Source organism: Chelonia mydas, chromosome 1, assembly GCF_015237465.2.
Source record: "Chelonia mydas isolate rCheMyd1 chromosome 1, rCheMyd1.pri.v2, whole genome shotgun sequence".
NCBI classification, from domain to species: domain Eukaryota; kingdom Metazoa; phylum Chordata; order Testudines; family Cheloniidae; genus Chelonia; species Chelonia mydas.
In genome coordinates, this window is record NC_057849.1 from 281,603,224 (window position 1) to 281,624,925 (window position 21,702).

At 40.7% G+C, this 21,702-nt stretch overlaps 1 protein-coding gene across 7 annotated transcripts in view; it reads right to left on the reverse strand.

Moving 5' to 3' along the window:
- Window positions 1-3,462: 3,462 nt before the first annotated feature.
- Window positions 3,463-21,702, reverse strand: part of TBC1D15 (TBC1 domain family member 15) — a 101,484-nt gene continuing 83,244 nt past the window's right edge. For 5 of the 7 annotated variants that reach the window (XM_037886422.2, XM_037886405.2, XM_037886426.2 and 2 more), the window contains 3 exons: window positions 9,496-9,612; window positions 8,757-8,843; window positions 7,561-7,935 (listed from right to left, as the gene is read on the reverse strand). In XM_037886422.2, coding sequence (XP_037742350.1) covers window positions 7,717-7,935; window positions 8,757-8,843; window positions 9,496-9,612 — 423 coding nt within the window. In that variant the 3' untranslated portion in view covers window positions 7,561-7,716. Of the gene's footprint in view, window positions 3,551-6,560; window positions 7,936-8,756; window positions 8,844-9,410; window positions 9,613-21,702 lie in introns of those variants that run through there. The other 2 variants (XM_043547758.1, XM_043547763.1) reach the window with 2 other exon arrangements.

The following is a 21,702-nucleotide window of genomic DNA, read 5'->3' on the forward strand; positions in this document are numbered from 1 at the left end:
ATGTCTCAGGGGACCTCCTTTCAGCTTGGTCTTGAGAAGAAAGGTGCATTCTTAAGTTAAAATCCCGTGAAGATGGCAGTTTGTAGTTTTTACAGAAGTTAGTAGTGGAGGAAAGTTGAGGAAAAAATTAGTCCAACTCAACTTGCTAATGTCTGTGAAAACTATGAACTGCTTTGTTTTTGCTAGGATTTTACCTTGGGTTAGGAAAGAAAGGTGTCTTATTAACTAATGAAAACAGCCTAAGAGTTATCTTAGCTGTTGACCGAAGGCTGTTTAACCTAAACAATATTAGTAATTAGATACATTTGTTAATTTAGTTTAATTATAAATTGATTTCTTCACATGTAGTCTCTGCAGAGAAGGTCAATTAATTTTAACTATATGGACAGTTTGGAAAGTCTGTTTTATTCCATTGTGAAGATTGCTGATGAAAAAGAAAACAGACTGACAAGTGCTAAATTTCTTTAAAGGCCCAATTTTAATTAAAACTCAAACTAACAAAATTTCTTGTAAATTCTCAGAAAATTCAGTCTCTTCCACAGATTAAGTGGTATCATTTTTGGAAGCATACACTGTATTTTTCATACCAAACAAAGAGGTTAAATCACTGCTTTAATTGCAAAATGGAACTCAAACTTAAGTCTGGAGTTGGGACCAGTGCCTCCATAATACAGCACATCTTAGGGCACTAATCACATTATTACTAAATTCAAAAATACAAAACATATTCTGAATCATAATTCCTTTTCTTTCTTCAACCCCTGAGTAAATATTCCTGATGTCTTCACTGAAGGAACAAATGTTTGCACACTCAAGTACAATGGTTGCACATGTAAATGTCTACTGAAATACTCCGCTGGACATTTGTGCATGCTATCACTCAATTTGCATGTGCAATCACAGCAATAATTTATCCTAATGCAGGTGCATTGGACAGACCTTCAGTCTCCTCTTAAAAATTTGCCTTTTAAGGGCCAAGCAGGATTGCCCATTTTAAAATAAAGAGGATCTTGTGGATCACCCCCCCCCCCATGGTTGTATAGCCCAGTTTCATCCTATTTTTAATAGCATAGAGAATCTTCTCTCCCATCCATGATCACGTAACACCAGTGTGGCAAATACAACAATTTTTTACATGAGACAATAATGTTATTAAAACATTGAATGTATTCTAGTTATTTTAATGTGTATTAGCACCCAGAGCCATGTGACCATCCCGTTCTCCATCAACCACAGAGGACCACATCTGGGGAAATTCACTGTTAGGGCTTGTCTATAGAGCCCTGCAAATCTGTGGATATTTGACCATTTTTGTGGATAATGGTTCGGATGCAGATACAACCACGCAGGGCTCTACCCACCGGCGGCACCTGGCCCGCAGCATCTAGGTCAGGCAACCCAAGGTGCACAGCGCACTCGGGGACAGTGGCCAGCAGCCAGTGTCTGGGACTGGGCAGCAGGCTGCAGATGGGGCTGTCCGGCACTCGCTCACTGTGCCGCTTCCTCTCCAGCAGCTTGGGCCTCCTCAGGCAGCGCCAGCGTATCCAGCCCGGCAGCACTGGCCACGCTCCCAGTCCTGGGCCTGGCCACAGGGATTGGAGTGGGCAGGGCCCCAGCGCCTCACCCGTCTGCCCCACTGTGATGCAACACGCAGTGCTGCTGTCATGTGCCATCGCTTGCGAGCCCCCAGGAGCAGCATGCAATGTGACACCCCTCAGGCCCCTTCCCCGCACCACCTTTCTTCGAGACCGTGCCCCCACACTGCTCCTTACTTCCAGTCCCCATCCTTGCACTGCCTCTTCCCTCCAAGACACCCCCGCCTCCCTCGTCGCTAGCCCTTGTGAGACGGCTTGCTGCTGCGGGTGTGGATATGGATACAGGTAAAAGATGGCTAGGGGATCGCACCGTGGGTTGATCCTGGTGGATTCGGATTGTATGTGGATCCCTATTTTTGTATCCACGCAGCGCTCTACTTGTCTACATGGGGAAATTGACTAGAGTAACTATTGTGGAATAAGTCATTCTGCTACAACTATTCAAGGATAGCTCCCCCTGTGGATGCTATTCTGAATAAACCGCATTCGGAAATAATGAGCGCCCTTCTAAGCAGAAGAAGTACTCCAGTACAAAATCACTTTTGTTCTGGAATTGTGTCCATGAGGGGAGTTATTCTGGAATAGCTATTGCAGAATAGCTTATTCTGAAATAGCTATTCCAGTCACTATCCCCAGGCAAACAAACCATCAGATAAAATATGAGAGCAGTTCTTAACAAGGGGCCGCAAGCAGGTTCCAGAGGGTCTGCCAAAATAAACTAGAGAGCAGGGTCGGCATTAGACTCCTTGGGGCCCAGGGCAGAAAGCTGAAGCCCGAGCCCTGCCACCTGAGGCTGAAGCCAGAGCAACTTAACTTCATGGGGCCCCCTGTAGCGTGGGACCCTGAGCAATTGCCCTGCTTGCTACCACCTAACACCAGCCCTGGCTTTTAATCTACTAGATATGCAGAAAACCAGTTCTTGTGGCACAAGTGAGCCATGGACTTTTTATAGCATGTTGAGTGCGCAGTGGGGGGGAGGGGGGTGTCAAAGGTTGAGACTGCCTGCAATATGAGTCTGTAACAAACATCACTCTCCTTTTTAAAAAGTGGAATTTAAAAAGCAGGCTGAAAAGGAGCAGATGTGTGGGGGGGGGGGGGGGGGGGGGGGGGGGAGACAAACTTTCTTTCTTGGAAGTAATATTTCTCTGATGGGCAACATCACTCTCTAACTAGATAGGGATTCACTTGCATCACACTTGAACAGCCATGAGCAGCCAGTGAAACTGCAGCATTTTAAAATCTGGTTGTCCCAAAGCTCCTGTTAACGTCTCTAGCAGTGAATGCCATAGCACTTAGAATAAAATGTACTTCCAAGCTGGGATGCAAGTTATGAAATGGGAAATTACTAGAGAACTTCTAGTGCTCACCAGCAGGGTCCATATTGGCCAGCTGGTGCATGACTCACTAATTTACACCCCTTTGGTGCGGACTAAAGCACCACATAGACAAGTCCTAGGAATGTAAAAAGCAATCACTATACAAATACAATTAGAGCAGAATAATCAACAATGCAACATTAAGTCACTAATTTGTCCTTAGGAAAAATACCATATGAAAATTTTTAAAAAAATTCTCCAAGTGGACAAAATCAGTAACAAGATGGGATCTGTTAACATTCTTTCAATTCTCAACTTCACTCAAACTTACAGTTCAATGCAAAAAAGTTGCTAAATAAAATAGAAATCAAGGAATTTGATATTATAGTCCTTAAAGCAACCACAACTCTTATAGCACAAACGTAGCACCTATACTGTTCAGAGGTATCATTTATGCCAAACCAATACATATTCTCTTCCATTGAAGAGTGTTTAAGACACATTCGCTAGCCCCCCCAACGGTGCACACACAATTGTTTAAAAACCATGTCTGACACACAAACCATCTACACATTTATTTCAGTTGAATTGAACTAGGTTTAAAATTTCAGATGTGTACAGGTAAGTAACGCTCTTCCTCTCACTAATCCATCCTTTCTTTCTGGCAACATTAAAAGCTACTATAAATCAAACACTTGAGTAGGTTTAAAAACTTTCAAGGAACCGCTGATGTTTCTCCTTTTTCCCATAGCTCTCCTCTTGCCCAAAACAAAAAGCAAACAAAAACCCAAGAGAAGGCATCTTCAAAACTAGTGTAATTTTTTGTATGAGCAGGCCTGTAAGGGCAAATCACTATTGTGGACTGTCAGATAAGCAAAACTATATATATTTTTATAACTGATGTAATAAATGGAGTTAAGGTTGAGAGTATTAGTACTTTAACAGTTTAAAAAAAATACAGGGATGTTGTAATTATCCCCAAACCAAGCATTACAAAAACCCAAAAATTCAGAGTCAAGTTTACACTTAAAATAAATCCAAGATCACACTACCATATGATTAAGGCTGATTGTGGTCTCAGATTAGAGTAATGCATCCATAAAAATCAGTGGTAGATTTTTCCCCTTCAGCTGCATCACTGAACAGTCTACAGAAGAAGAGTCTACTAATGAGTGATCTTGCAATGGAGCCATCACTGTCATCAAAACATATCCAACCCGCTCCAAGCCTTCCAGCAGCTCTTTAGCACCAGTTCAAGTGCTGACCCTTTTAATCTTCAGCACCCCAAAAGTGGCAAAGATCTATCAATCAATACGGTCATTACAGCAAGTGAAAGGCAGAGTTTAACCGAAGAAAGTTGCAACCTTCTTTTAATGTTAATAACACCTTCTGTGTAATAAAAATAAACAATTTAAAGAAATGATTGAAACAATTCAACCTGAATATATTCTTCCTAAACTTCTAATACACTTATGTTCACCATACTGTTCAAATCTTGTTGAGAAAGGAGTAACAGGCAGCACAGTTCTAAGCCACACTGCAGAAGTTCAACATTTCTTCTGCAGCCACCAGCTTCGTCAGCGGTATCTGAAAAAGGAGGACTGATACCCCAGCTTTCCAATGGCATTGAGTGGAACTCTCAAAGATTGTCTTTCTGTATTTTCCATAAATGTGTTGAAATATCCATGGATCTCAGGACAGTCTTTGATCTAAAGATAGGATTTGTTTTACACAAAAAGGACGGAACTCTATGGAGAGACTCAATTTACAAATTTCAGAGTAACAGCCGTGTTAGTCTGTATTCTCAAAAAGAAAAGGAGTACTTGTGGCACCTTAGAGACTAACCAATTTATTTGAGCATGAGCTTTCATGAGCTACAGCTCACTTCATCGGATGAAGCTCATGCTCAAATAAATTGGTTAGTCTCTAAGGTGCCACAAGTACTCCTTTTCAATTTACAAAAGCAATTCGAAGGGCTTGACAAATTACAGACTGAAGATATTGTTGTTGCAGTTTCAATATGGCTTGATTTAATTAACAAAACACTGGAACCACACACAGATACTTCAAATATAAGATTCTGAGTCAGCAGGACTGAATTAAAAAAATAACTGTCATAGCATGAGCCCATATGAAGATCCTAGCATGAGGACGAATAAGCTTAATGCTAGCTCATGAAACAAACATGTGTTCCTTCCTTTTCTACCATTTAACGTCGAAGATCCAGATTTGTATCCCAAATATAGATTTGCAAAGGTAGTTTTTCAACAATTCATTATATCAAATTGTTGACAGTAAGTTCACAGAAGCCAGGATATGTTGAATTCAGAATTTTATACAATTCTGAACACCTCTGCATTCCTTCCAGCCAGCTCAGCATCAACGGAACGTGTTTTAACACACACAGATTGTTTTGGATAAGGATAGGTATTACAAAAGCAAATAAGTTGGTAAAAGATACTGATATCTAAGGACAGGGTGAAGATTGGTAGGCCTACTGAATTATCGGACCGAGGGACTGTATTCTTACATTTTAATGAACAGAAAGGCAACCATTATAATTTGGAAAATGCGTGCCTCTTTAGATTTGAGAAATACACACACATACAAGATGAACCACACAATATGCCTTTAAAAAAAAAATCTTTGTGCATTTGGGAGGGATGGGAACCTGTTCCATTGTGCTTTTTTCATGAAAGAAAAAAGCCACACTAACCTTGCAGATTACACTTTGGGGACTTTTTTTTTTTGGGGGGGGGGGGGGAAGGGGGGGGTCTCATAATATAGAATACATGAGATAATGGCGAAGAAATGAGCAAAGCTTGCCATGACAGTCTTCCTACTAAAACTTCACAGCTTGTGTATGGTTTAGCCATATTACCGATATAACATTTCTTTCACAGGATTATCCATGCAAATATTCTAGAAATATATTGTGCAAGGTTCTCAGTGAAACAAGGTATTTTGCTCTAGAACACACTAAAGCAAAACTCCGTTAATTTTATACTTTTAACTCATGTAATATACCAGAACAAATAAAGCATTAGATTTTTTGTTATGTAAAAAGAATTACCCAAACGGGAACAAAGGTATCATGATGCTTCCAAGCAATTTCCTGTAAAACAGGAAATTAAAGACTGTGGAGATGCTGAGTTCTGAATCCTTGACTTTTGCTGAATGAGTTTTTTAGTTATTAACTGATGAGAGATAACACACTGATGATATTAAAAACAAAATCTGTACTGATTCAACTAACTCTTTGCCATGTTTGCTCACAACAGGTGTGAGAAGTTGAACCAGGTCTCCAGTCATTGCAATGATTTGCTTTATCGACTGAAGCCTTTCTGTGTCAATTTAAGTATTTGCTTTGGACAGTTCCAGCATCATTTATAATAGTAAGTTGTTCCAAAGTAGGAGGGGGAAATACCTCCTCTGCCTACTCACTGTCAACAAACGCCTTGAGATGAACAATATATTCTACTCTGGAGAAATCAGATTTTTCCATTGCCCTTCGTTACCCATTCAAAACAAAATTTAAGTGACTTGGAAACTGCCATTAGGTATGTCCCATCTTCTACCTGTTTTCTCATATCAACAACCAGACAATTAAGTTTTTTCTCTAAATATGATTTAATTAAAAAACACTAAATTGGTTTTGAGGTTTATTTTATAATATGTACAATAGTTGCAAAATAACAATGAATATATTGAATCAGTTTTGTTAAATACCACAAGACTTAAGAAGATCATACAGCATGGCATGGTATAAACTCACACTGCCTTTTTCATATACAAAAGAATGTTTTATTAAGATCATTGTGATTACTATTTTCCAATAGTTTTGTACCTGCTTTTAAATGCCCTAAGGAGTCGGACATAGAAACAGTTTAAGTAGGAGTTTACTGATCAGTTAATATACTACTAGCAAATTTAATAAACATTATTGGTAAAGATAAACTTTGCAAGAAATTAATTGTAAAATTACACCAGGCGTAGGACTGATCATGCCCACAAGAAATAGTTATTATTTAGAAAATAGTTTTCAAAAAGACCCCAGGTTGAAATTGTTGTGTATTAATTTGGTCAAACTGACTAATGAACAGTGAAGTTTATTCAAATATTGAAAATATGCCTATCCTTTTAGTATTCACACATAATTGCTTATGTAGATAGTATATATATGTAAGTGAAGAGATGTTAAATGTAAAAAATATATTGTTTGTCCATTCCTGGGTTACACAAAATTCAGCATCTGGACATTAAAACGTCATAAGTCAAAACGTCCATTTCAAATCTACATTCAAACAGCAACAAATATTTTTGTAAACATTTGAGAAGGAAAAACCTCTGTTCATTTACAAAATGTTCCTCTTCTGGAAATCAGCATCTTTTCAGCATGGAAATGCTGCACAGGAGCTTCAGTTCACCCATTTTGAATCTGATCAAAACCAAAGAATCACCAAAGCTTAGAATAATAAAAGTCAAAACTCAGCAGATGCATCATTTCCAAATCACCCACCTTGTAACTATTAGCCATTTCCAGTTCATCACCAAAAAAGAAATGCACTTTGCTACAAAAATAGTAAGGAATGTTATTGAAAACAAAAGGCTATTTCGGTAGAAGTAACTACAAAAATAATTAGGTCAGGTCATGTTGTAAAGCTTTAATGCAAGAGCATTACAGTACAGAATTTCTTTCCAAAACCTTAAAGCTTAATCAAACACCAAATTTTAAACATCCACCTCTCAAGTGCTTGGAAAAAGAGCTGCAGTAAAGTGTCTCTTCAAGAATTTAACCAAGTGAATTATGTAGGTGTCAATCTATGGGCACTATGTGTCACAGCCATATGTTGTGCGTTATCTTTTGTTCCGTTGGCAGCAGTTACAGGCATTGAGATATTTTGATATGTTGATGCAGAACGACTCATCATAGTAACACTTTCATCTTCTCCAGTGTCTGAATCTGGTGTTGTTACAGCACTGTTCTCCATCCCCAGGATCTCACAAACTGCTTGAGGCAATTCCTATGAGGAGGAAACATTTATCATTGTATTTTTTATTCTATTAAACAAATTAAATTGAAGAGTTAATTGAAACACATTAGCAAGCATATTATGCTTAATAACTTCTTGAAAGCACTTATAAGAATAAAAGTCTAATCTGTAGTGAAAATGTGTTTAAATATTAATTTTGCGTAAGGGTTGATTGTTTTCAAGAATATTATCAGCTGCTATCTTTGCTCCCTGAAAAGATCTTTAAAGGTGATAGGGAAACCTTTATGCCACAGTCTAAATTATATTAATGTAATTATTATCTGATTAACAATGCTATTCATCTTTGCTCTGAACCCAAAGTATAAGTCAAATCAAATCAAACCAAACATTATAAATTTCATAACACTGCCTAAAGCTTTTTCTACCAATCTATCAATACTCAACTTTTCAGCACACAACAAAACTAAGTCTATGTGCTTTTAGTCCAGTAGGTAGCAGGGTAACTCAGACTCCCCTCTCATCCCTCCCCACACATCAAAAATCAACTCACCTGTATACCAGCTAATCTAACCTGAACGAAGTAAAAATAACAACCTATCCAAGAGCAAAACTCCAGCTTTTTTCACACAATAATACACTTTTGATAGTGAATGTACAACTCTTGCCTGGACAAGTGTATGAGGCTTTTGTAAATATCTAATCAAAGGCTGACAGCATATTTCCATCACTTCCAAAAACTGAATTATTTCAAAAGGGACTATTTCAAAAGGTATACATGTATATGAATATAGACAACTATGTATTTTTTTACTATCTCAAATACTCATAGATATACTTTAAAATAACTTTACCTTGCAATTCATCATCTGGATAGAAATTGCTTCCGCTTTACAGAGTATATCTTCCACATCAATTTTCATAGACAGTTCATTTATATGCTAAAAATATATTCACAAAAAATAAGAATGGAACAGTAGACTAGAAAAAATATGCTGTTGTATTAAAATAATAATATTCTCCTCTATTGTAAGTGCCACGATGGACATTAAGGGGTCAAACCTCCAAAATGCTCAAAACACTGCACATGCATTGATAAACAGGAGCTGAATGTGTTCAATCTCTCCAAGCAATTGATCAGCATTTTATAGGATTCTTAAAACGAGTCTATATCAGTGTTTCTTACTCTAATGTAATATACAATAGCATATCACACCAGGCAACCATAATTCCCAGAGCTGAAGAGGTAATAATAAATAAGTGTATAGAAGATAAAGTAACAATGATTTAGATTTCTGCAACTTCCTAGACGGTTTAAAAAGAGTAAGTGCTAATATTCTATCTACTAGAGTGAAAGTATTATTGACACTTATTAACCCAACACTAGAGGTTTAGCCTCTAAATATAGGTGAAAAATTACTGATCCATAATTACATTTGTTGGGTTGCCTTGCCCCTTAAAGAGTTCTGGAATGAAGTAACTATAACCGCTCAGAAGACACACTGTACATCTATGTCTTTTTCAGTATAGAACCAGAAAAGAATCCATTCAAAGGGTTAATTTACACTTAAAATTAAGAACCTCAGCAGATACCTTTAGTATTTCATTAAAACCATAATGCTTGTCCATTATTTGCTGCTTTTCAGATTCCAGGATAGCACAACAGATGAGAAGATGAAAATTCTGGCAAGGCAACTCTGTCCACATTACCTGTTAAAACGTTAAAACTGCTTTTTAAATTGGAAATGAGAATTTATGCCTTTCTTCTGAAGAGCAAGACAGACATTGAAGTATAACAACTTTTCACATTTAATAATAATATAGCGTCAGTATGCCTCCTAAGCCTAATGGTTTAATTAAACAACAAGCTCCTTTTTTAAGCCAACTGAATATTACTATCACTGGCCAAAAAACAGTTAGTGATAAATAAGTCTAAGTAGTTACATGCACAGTCCATCAAGACCATAGGTCCGCTGAGGATGTCTACGATGGATACTCTCAAGCCCAATGTGCTTTTATGGTCTTACTGATGCCTGCTGGTTCTGTCCTAGTTCAAGAAAAAAAAATCTCTTACGCAAACAAGAGGACAGGTAATTGTGTACAAAACATTTATGAATTCTAATTGTTTTACATGGCTTGACAGGTCTTGGTATAAAGCCTGGAGAATCCAGCGAATTGACAGAAACGCTTACTGTGCTTTCAAATCTTTACAAAAGGTTCTTATAAGCCAAACTGCCCCTCCATCCTCACCCTACCACTCTATAACAAGCCTGTAGTCAAAGAGCATGTATGCAAACTAATGGCTTGCTGCTTTGGGTCAAATACTGATCAAAGAAATCAATAGAAAAACCCCTCATTGCGTTCAATGGGACCAAGATTTAGCTCTTTGAACACAGTACACTTATAATTATGATGGCTCCATTTTAACATTAGGATTGGTGACTAAAAGAGGAGATTATAACAATTGTTTGAGGGAAGGGGAAATCATAAATGAAAGACCGAAACCCGCAAAATCTACTTGCAAGAGTAGTCCTTATTCAAGTGAGTAAAACCACCGAAGTTAATGGGACCTACTCCTTTAGCAAAGATTACAAACAAGAGTAAGAGTTCAGGAATCAGGCTTTGTTTAGATATGACATGGGGGGGGTGAAGAGCGAGAGGAAGGTTTACATAAAATAAGGTTCTGAAGTTGCTGCTTTCCACAAGGCCCGCACAAGTTTATCCGTGCCCCCCCCCCCCAAACACACAGTCATCTTGCATTCTTAAATGAATATTCAATAAAAGAGGATATTTTCTAACTAGAAAACTTTTCACTGAATATCCTTCAGGGAATAGTATGGAAATGGTTAATCAAACATCTTTTGTGCCAGGTATTTTCCCCCATATACATACAGGCACGATGGCAATCGACAATACAATCAGTAAGCAATATTCTTAACATATTTCAATGAAAGAGTTGCCTTCCTGACAGCACCTTATTGGATTTTTACTTTTACTAGTGAAACTTAAAGCATTTTACACTTCCAAACATTGTACAAACATCAAATCAATCAATCCTCAACACCCCTTTGTGGGAAAATCGAGGCAGAATGATTAGATGACTTGGCCCAGGTCACAGTGATTCAGCAGTAGATCCAAGATTACAAACACAGGCGTTCTTGATTCAGAGGTCCAAAATCAACCCACCAGACTATGCTATCCAAAGACAGCTTGGATTCTGGGTTTCTAGACTGAGCTGTTCATGTTCTAGAAACACAACTTTTTTAAAAAAGGAAGCAAAAAAACTGAACACTACACTAACCATACAAAGATTACGACCTAAAAATCTAAAGCTGGAGGCTATACAATTACATATAATTCATTACTCACAGTAAAGTACTGCTTTGCAATCCCAGCTCAGACCAATGTCACATTGTGGCTGTATGTCCAGTGGTGGATTTAGAGTTAGTGGGCCCTGTGTGCAGCCTCATTTTCGGCGCCCCACCCCAGGGGACCCAGCCAAGAAAAAGAACATTATATCTCCTGCCCATTTTTCATTCTTTTTTCCTTCATCCTCCTCCTATATTATAAGTAATGGGAAGTAAATGAAAATGAAGTGAGGTACCTTGATTGGGGCAGAGGGTTGGGGTGCAGGAGGCAGTGCAAGGGTTGGGGTCTGGGAGGGAGTTTGGGTGCTGGGTGCAGGCTCTGGGCTGGGGCAGGGGTGTGGGATGGGTCGGGCTCTGGGAGGAAGTTTGGGAGCGGGCTGGAGCTGCGGAGTCAGCGCCCAGGGCAGGGGCAACGTACAGAGACGCCCCCACCCAGAGGCCGCAGGGATATGCCGGCCGCTTCCGGGAGGGAGGCAGAGGGAGGGAGGCAGAGCGGGCAGGGAGCCAACTTAGCCCTGCTGCTGGCAAATCTCTGCGCGACCCTTGGGGGGAGGAAGGCAGCAGGCCTCCGTGCACTGCCCAGGGTGGGGGCAGCATGCAGAGTTGCCTCTCCCCAGCCTGGTGCACGCAGAGAATGCCAGCAGCCGGCCCCTTCCGGGAGCGGCGTGGAGCCACTGGCCAACGGCATGGAGGCAGCCTGCCTGCGCCTTGCTGTGCCGCCGGCCGTGACTCAGGCAGGTTGTCAGATGAGATTTGTCCTGCATTCTGGGGGCTCTGTGCCATCGCACAGTTTGTTTCATGGTAAATCTGCTCCTGCGTACGTCTACCTGAGCTGGGAATTACACCTCCCAAATGCTGTAACCTAAGTGACTTGCCTGATGTCACACAGCAAGTCTGTTGTAGAGCCAGGAATCTAAATCAGATCTCCTGAGTGAGTGCTTTAACCACAAGACCATCCTTACTCTTAAATCAACTAATGATTAAGAGACCGTCAAGCAGAACTAGAAAACATTTAAAATTCTCAGAGCAGATAGCCAATTGTATAGGCTAAGCCCCACCATTCACACTGTAAGGGTAATGGCAAGAACTCAGCAAGAGTCACCGTTACTTTCTACGTTTACATTTACCTTTTTCAAATTTCCTGCCAAAATATTCTTTTGGTTTAGAGTAATACCATAATAAATATATGAAATGTCCTTGCCCATGTTTCAGCAAGTATCCAGCAGTTGTGTTCCACATTTCTTTACATTACTGTGGTATCTCATATAGTCCAAAAATATTTTTTTGCTGAATTACAGAAAAAACAAGTGATTTTTTTTACTACAATAACTTAGACGACTAGAGAAAAACACACACGAGTTCTGTGTCACTTTTTCCCAAAAGTAAATGTTTTCATTTAGGTATGAGCAGCAGTACTTTCAGCAACAGTCAGGAGCCCAATTTTGTACAACTCTCAGAGCAAACAAAGGCAGCCTCAAAACTGTTCATCATGTTAAGAGTCAGCAGAACAAGCAAAGAATGTGATGTTCTGCTCCTCTGCTTCCAGCAAATACTTCATTCTCTGGAGAGCAGAAATTCTGATTTCACCAAAGAACTCTGCAGCAATCCATTTATATTCCATTTTTCTCTCCATGTCTTTGGAGACCAATTATCCCATTTTCTTTCTTCATGCAGATTATGGGAACCCACTGGGCCCTAGGAATTGTAGGAGAGGGCAAGTTTACAGTATGACGCCTAAAAAAGATCACTTTTCCATGATCCTCTCCTGAGAAACTGTCAGTGGACAAAGGCCATGACTACACTGCACACCTCTTGCAGTGGCATGTAGGGTATGTGTAGCTACACGCTGCAATGAAAAGCAGGTGTCAATGAAATCATGATTCATTCAGAGCTCTCAGATTTGAAGGTAACTATTTGCACCTCTCAGTAAAATAGGATCATACATAGTTCTCTGAAGTCAGTTCTGACCATTCCTAACTCATGTTCCCATTTGGAGTGGGATCAACACTCAGTTTTCACCACCTCTGGCACTAGTAGCCAACCACTTCTAGTGACAGTGTTGTAGTTTTTTGTTTGTTTGTTTGTTTTTACTAACTAGATGATTTGTCCTTCAAAGAAAATTCCCCTCAAGGAATGTGATTAAAATTCTAAGTTAATTGTTCTATTTCAGAGTCTAGGGCAACCAAAATAAATTCATCTTCTAGTTAACAGATAATGTTTACAATAATCACGCTGAGATTCAAGGGTATCAGCTGCATTCCTTCCTTCAGACTTTTTCTGGAGTTCTAGGTAGCAGCCTTGACAGCAAGAAGATTTCAGCTAGAGACATTACTTTTTACTACTATTTATTTATTCTTATTTAACAGCCTCATGTACCTCCGTGAACCCCTTTGAAAAGATTAGTAGTGGGTGACCTCATCCTAAATTTATGCCCACCCAACACCCTGGGACTATAAGGTACAAGTTGATTTAATAGTATCTTCCTCACAGGGATATTAGCCATCCCCAGCTTATAGGAAGAGGACCAGAGAAGAGGCCCATCCGCTATTTAGGCAGTTTTGGAAGCTAAGGGAGGCCATTTTGGGTATAATTTGCCGCTGCAGAGCTCTCTTCCCACAAACCACAGGAAAAAAGTGGTCCAAGTTCTCAAAGACAAGACAACTACCACATATGTGTTTGCCTTGCCTCTGTCAGCAGTTAGAACAATGATGCAGAAAAATGGAGGTTCCCTAAGTGGTTTCTGAATTTTATCAGAATGTAATCATGTCTTCCAGTTTGTTTGGGATGTTTCTTTGATTAATACACAAAGCAGCATAGCAATTCTGAGGTATGTTATGCAGAGCACCAAATCCTTTGCGTCAAAAAGTATTATGCAAAAGCACCAAACCCTTCTGGAAATCATCCTAGTTTGACGTTTTTGGCAAAAAGTCTAAGGTGAAGCAATTTTTGCCCCGAGATTATTTAAACAATTTAAGTTTTACATTTAAATCAGCACTAGAGACACATGACACTCATTCTACCAGAATAGCAACCACTTCCAAGATTTCTCTCTGAAAATGTATTTATTATAGATATTTGTCAGATTGCCACTTGTCACTTTTACTCAACATTACTATTTCATAACTGGAGCCAAACTGAATGCTCATTTCAGTGAAGTAGTCCTCCAGTGTTTAATCAGCTAACCACTTTTCAAGTAGTATTTCTGAGGAATGTTGCCACTTGTTCATCTCTTGTAGTGTAGATCTGCATAGGTAATTTCAGGTTGGGGAAAAATTACTTGCATATGGAATTCTCTGAACATATTTTCTTTGCACAACCACACTGACCCCCTTTCCTTCCCTACTTCTTCAGATTTGTACAACTAGTTTAGAAGAGGGAGGGAGGAACCAAAGGTGGTTATGGGATAGTACCTTTTATAACCATGTTGGAACATCTGAACTGTAGGACAGCATTTACGTTACTTTAAAATAGTTTTGGGATAATAAAGCCTAGCAAACGACTCTTATAGTGGGAATGTGAAGAGGCAATATATTTTGAGAGCTCGGTCCTGGCAAGTAATCTTTCATTGTTTGAATTTTTTTTGTTATTATTACAAACAGATTAATATGTTATTTCCAGCAAGATTATCTCAAATCTCTAAAGTTCCACTTTAGCTAATATCTTGCAAGCTATATTATTTAAATGAGATGGGCATATAGTTACTACATTTATCTCCTCTCAGTCTCAAGTGTTATAAGTGCACTCCTGTGAGAAACAAACAGTAAACCCTCTTGAAGGCTGTACTGTACATTACACAAAATGTTTCCTCTATTTTCCTTCAAATGTTTGAAAATTTAAGTTGAGACGTCATTTAACATGCCTGTCTTTCTACAGCTCAGATCAATTTAATACCAATTCCAGAGCTGCAACTGATTGACTTACATTATCTTTCTGGGAACTTAATTACCTTAGCAAATATATTTTTCAGGAAAAAAAAATCATTCAGTTGGCATTTGGCAGGGTGACTGACTATTCTTTTCTGATACAGATTTTCATTTGAAGATATAAAATATTTCATTAACATTATCAGTGGCTCTACTCAAACCTTTTTCAACAGGTCATAGCATGTCCATTTTATTGTTATTTTGCTTGTTTTTTCTATAAATTAAAGTTTCCCTGCGTTTTCTCTCAATTCAAAAATTCATGCTTTACTACAAATAATGAAAACAGTTTAGATTTTCTTTCCTTACAGGCCTCAGGTCTAGTTTTCATCAGTTGTGTTAATAATTATTAATGAGGCAGAAACTTTAAGGAACCTAGAAGGGAAGCACTTAGAAGCCCTGAGGAAATTCCTCTGCAGAACATCCAGGGCTGAAAAGAACCAGAAGGGAGCTCCATTATAAAATTCTCCCACATCCCTTTTTGACAAACTCAAAAATAGAGTGAAGAATTCTTAGCTCCAGTCATCCCTGCCCAAGTATCAAAAAGAGGAACATTGCCCATGTTTTGCAAAACCTTGAAATGATGGCAACCTGGAAAAGACCTTGTTTGAAAGGCCAGGATCTTTTATTACTGTCACTGGGTGCCAATCTCTATAGCAAATATTTGCTTGGTGGTGTTCTCAATTATCCTATCACCAATGAGCCAAATCTCACAATAAGAGATGGGCAGATTTCCTTTAGCCTTCATGAGGCAAGACAGATGGCAGTTTGACTGGGCCAACCTAATGTGCAACTCAGTTTTCCTGGTACACAGTGGATCTGACAAATAGCAGAAAGTTTTGATGCTTTCTGTAACGATGCTTTGCTTTTCAAGACTTTCTTATTGGTTGACATAGATGGCTAACGCTATGCTATTGATAAAGAGAGACTTAACTGACAAAGAACAGTTTGGAGACTTCTCAGGGATAGCACAGGAGTAGCTTATCTATTACAGATCAAGTGCAGCAGCTGCCTCTGTGTCTTCTCTTCTTAGAACCATAGTTTAACCCTACACCTAAACCAAAAAAAAACCACCTGCACTTGAAGCATAAACAAGAGTACAACAAAAAAATAAAATCCAACAGAAGTCCAAAACCCTTTACCTCATGAGTGCAGGGCTCACCCCAGGTAGCTCAGGGACTCTCAGAAGTCTTTTGCCAAACAAAAACTTACCCCACTCTGAGGCTCTGTACACAACTCCCTGCCTCCTCCACAGACCTTTAAGAGGCTTATTCTGACACCTCGTCCAGGCAGTTCTTCCCTGGCTCCCTCTCAGCTAAAGACCCTACAGCAGGTCATGGCCAGTCATCAGTCACTGGAGAGCCCAGCACATTTTTGCTTGGCCACCTCACCACTCAGTGGTTTAGGACGACTTATTTTAAAGAAGCCAGCAGAATGACAAACTAGCTATGCTTCAAAGTTTCAAATACCTTAAGTATTGAGTAATATCTACTTAAACTACATAAAAACATATTTATATTGCATTTATGGTTGCAATATCCATGTGATGAACACCACCACCATACAATATATCATGCACATTTTACCACATCAGCAACAGTCTGTCCAATAATCCCTCTCTAATGAGACTACTTGTAACATTCTAAACTTTTGAGCAGCTTTACACAGCTGCCTTTCCTTCTTATGTGGAATTTCCCTGTGTAATTATACTGGTCTACAATAAAGGGCAATCCTATAAAACTACAAATTTATGGTTTGGTATCTGGCAAACTATCAATGGTAGAAATGGATGTTTTATAGCATTGAAGCACTGGGAATTCCCCCTTTCCAAAATAATTTATCATTTATTTTTAGCCCTTATTGTGTGTGAGATAGATATTAAAATAATATTAAGATGATCTATAATAACTTTTTAGAATATACATTATTAGAGGCTTCTAAAATGAGTTAGCTATAATTTTCCTCTCCTTCGAAGACCTGGTATCTTGGCAGCCTGGGAGATCACAAACGAGACAATATTTTATTGGCACTATTTTTTGTAAAGGTTTTTTTTTTTTTTTTTTTTTTGAAGACTTTCTAGAGTTTTTCTGGAAAATAGGTGGCTTAAACCAAATACACGCTCATATGGCGAGGTATAAAGGTTTTACTGCCACTGCATAATCTACTCATAGTATTCCAACTCATGAATAATAAAAGTCATTCCAAAATCATACTGACAGAACATTTCTAACCATCATAAGAACATAAGAACGGCCATATTGGGTCAGACCAATGGTCCATCTAGCCCAGTATCCTGTTTTCTGACAGCGGCCAATGCCAGGTGTTTCAGAGTGAATGAACAAACAAGAAAATTATTGAGTGATTCATCCCATCATCCACTCCCGGGTTCTGGCAGTCAGAGACTAGGGATACCCAGAGCATGCATTTTTGACCTTCTTGGCTAATAGCCACTACTGATTCATCTAGTCTCCATGAATTTATCTAATTCTTTTTCTAATTCAGTTAGTTTTGGCCTTCACAACATCCTCTAGCAACAAATTCCGCAGGCTGACTGTGCATTGTGTGAAGAAGTACTTGCTTTTGTTTGTTGTATACTTGCTGCCTCTTAATTTCACTGGCTGACCCCGAATTCTGCGTTATGTGAAGTAGTAAAAGACAGTTACCTTTTCTGTTACTGGTGTTCTTCAAGACGTGTTGCTCAAGTCCCTTTCATATCAGGTGTGCGTGCTTGCCACATGCACCAGTGTCGGAAGTTTTTCCCTCAGCAGTATCCATAGGGGACCGACTCTGGCACTCTCTGGAGTGGTGCCCACATGGCATGGTATAAGGAACGCCCCCGGCTTCCCCAGCCCCTCCTCAGTTCCTTCTTGCCGGAAACTCCGACAGTGGGGAAGGAGGGCAGGTTTCGGAAAGGACATGAGCAACACATCTTGAAGAACACCAGTTACGGAAAAGGTAACTGTCTTTTCTTCGAGTGCTTCCTCATGTCCATTCCATATTAGGTGACTCCCAAGCAATACCCATGCAGGTGGGGAGGAGTTAACGGACATGTAGATTACAACACAGCTCTGCCGAATTCAGCATCATCTCTGGCTTGCTGAGTGATGGCATAATGAGCAGTAAACGTGTGAACAGAGGACCACATTGCGGCTCCACAAATGTCCTGGATAGCAATGTATGCCAGGAAGGCTACCAAAGACGCCTGTGCTCTCATTGAGTGGGCTCTGACAATCGGCGGCAGTGGAACCCCCACCAGGTCCTAATGCACGAGGGGATCCAATTGGAAATCCTCTGCAAGGACACCAAGTGATCCTTCATCCTATCCGTTGTAGTGATGAAGAGTTGAGTCGATTTACGGAAAGGCTTAGTACATTCTAAGTAGAAAGCCAAGGCTCCCTGAACGTCCAGGGCATGAAGATGCCTCTCCTCACTGGTCTTGTGTGGTTTGGGACAGAACACTGGGAGGAAGATGTCCTGGTTCATATGGAATGTGGAGACCACCTTTGACCGGAAGGCTGGGTGGGGCCACAACTGAACCCTTATCTTTGTAGAAGACTGTGTATGGAGGTTCTGAAGTCAAGGCTTTAATTTCAGAGACTCGTCTTGCCGACATCACTGCCACCAGGAACACGACCTTCTACGAGAGGTGGGAAAGGGAGCAGGAATCCAGCTGCTCAAAGGGTGGGCCAGTGAGCCTAGAGAGGACCAAGTTAAGATCCCACTGTGGGACAGGGGCCCGTACCTGCGGGAAGAGTCTCTCAAGCCCCTTCAGGAATCTGACCGTCACGTCATGAGAAAACACCATCTGTCCTTGGATCAGAGGGTGAAAAGCGGAGATGGCTGCGAGATGCACTTGAATGGAAGTGTGCGCCAGGCCCTGGTTCCTCAACTGGAGCAAGTAGTCCAGGACAGCCTGTGTGGAGGAATGTAAGGGAGAGATGCCCCATTCAGACACCCAGCAGGAAAACCTCGTCCACTTGGCCAGGTAAGTCAGTCTAGTTGAGGGCTTCCTACTTTCCAGGAGGACCTACTGGACTCCTTCCGAACAGGTCCGCTCCTCCAGGTTCAGCCACACAGACAGGTGGAGAGATCTGATAGGTTGGGGTGTAGGAGTCGACCGTGGTCCTGTGACAGTAGGTCCGGTCGGTTAGGCAGGGGCCAGGAAGGGGGCGCTGACAGGCTCATGAGCGTGCTGAATCAGTGCTGGCGAGGCTACACTGGGGTGGGGGATCATGATGACCTGTGCCTTGTCTCGCTTGATCTTTGCCAGGGCTCTGTTGATGAGTTGAATCAGAGGGAATGCATACATCAGGCTTCCTGACCACGACAGGAGGAAGACATCGGAGAGGGAGCCCTTTCTCAGACCTTGCCAAGAACAAAACTGGTGGCATGTCCTGTTCTGTCTGGCAGCGAACAGATCCACTTGGAGAGTTCCCCATCTTTGGAAGATCATGCAGGCTACCTCTGGATGGAGCGACCACTCGTGGTCAGAGGAGAAGTCCCTGCTGAGCTGGGCCGCCAGTGTATTCCTAATGCCAGGAAGGTGACAAGCTTCCAGTTGGATCTCGTAGCTGATGCAGAAGTCCCATAGACAGAGTGCCTCCTGACAGAGAGCCGATGAGCGTGCTCCCCGTTGCCTGTTTATGTACAAGATTGAGGCTGTGTTGTCTGTCAGGACTCGTACCACCTTGCCCGACAGGTGGGGCAAGAAGACTCCGCACACCAGATGGACTGCTCGGAGCTCTCTGACATTTATGTGCAACCACACTTCATCCAGGGACCACATCCCCTGAGTCCAGAGGATGCCGGTATGTGCCCCCCAGCAAAGGTCCAAGGCGGCCGACACCAACTTGATTGAGTGTTGAGGGCTGTCAAACAGAACCCCCTTCACGACTGTCCTGCGGGCTGTCCACCATCACAGCAAGATAAGTATCACCTGGGAAATGGTAACAATCTTCTCCGGGGGGGGTCTCGGGACTGGGAATAGACCATTGCCATTGCTGCAGGGGCTGCATCCGGAGCCTGGCACGGTGGACCACGTAAGGGCACGCTGCCATGTGACCCAGGAGACGCAGAAAGACCCTGGCTGTAGTCAGAGGGAATGCGGAGACTTCTGTGATGAGGTCTGCCATTACATGGAACCCTTCCAGCAGCAGGAATGCCCTAGCGCAGGTCAAGTCGAGGACTGCTCCGATTAACTCTATCCTCTGCACTGGCACGAACGTCAACTTTTTGTCATTTACCAGTAGGCCCAGAGAGTGGCACGTAGCTTGAAGCACCACAACATCCCTTTGGACTTGAGACCTGGAGCTGCCCTTGACAAGCCAGCTGTCGAGGTACGGGTAGATCTGGATACCCCGGCGCCTGAGGTAAACCGCTACTACTGACATGCACTTGGTAAACACTCTCGGTGCTGTTGCCAGGCCAAACAGGAGGACCGCAAACTGGTAGTGGTGGGGCCCCACTGTAAACAGGAGGAAGTATCTGTGTCCTTGAAAGATCGCTATGTGGAAGTATGCGTTTTTCAAGTCGAGGGTGGCATACCAGTCTCCAGGATCCAGAGAGGGGATAATAGAAGCTGGGGAACCCATGCAGAACTTTAGCTTCTTTCGGTACTTGTTGAGGTCTTGCAAGTCCAGGATGGGCCACAGACTGCCCTTGGTCTTTGCGATTAAAAAGTACAGGGAATAGAACCCCTTGTTCCTGTACTCAAGAAGAATATCTTTTATTGCACCCAGCTGTAGCAACCCCTTTACCTCCTGCACGAGTAGACTTTCGTGAGAGGGGTCCCTGAAAAGGGATAGGGAAGGCAGGTGGGACGGGGGCAAGGTGGATTTGATTTAAATCACTAGTCAGGAAGACTATTTAATCATGGATTTTTACATAAAAGTGCATTCTTGTTGATTGTTACAACCTTATCTACTCAGAGATAGATGTAGGTTTCATTTTTAGAAGGTACACACTATAAATTTTTAAAGTGATTTATTTTGAAAACTTTTCAAATTAGTTTTACAGCTATATTAGAAAATGAATGATTGTTTGGTTATTTCATTTACCAACGGTAATTGAAGCAGGTATTTATGAAGTCATTGGGAGGTGAACTATCTCCAGTTTAACAAGTTAATCATTAATATTTGGTTTCAGAGTAGCAGCCGTGTTAGTCTGTATTCGCAAAAAGAAAAGGAGTACTAGTGGCACCTTAGAGACTAACCAATTTATTTGAGCATAAGCTTTCGTGAGCTACAGCTCACTTCATTGGATGCATTATTAATATTTGGAGGATTTTCTTGCCAGGCTGTATTAGGAGGAAAACATCACCAGACAGACATTTAAATTGTTTTATTTAAATAAAACAACGTTATGTACTCTTGATTTTTTTCTTCAACAGCAAACATAATATTTTAACAAAACAAGCATATGAATTTTTGAATTTAAACAGTTTTTTAAAATCAGGTTTGTTTGTTAAAATTGTTGTTAATTAAAATAGTTAAATGAAATAATTAAAAAAAACA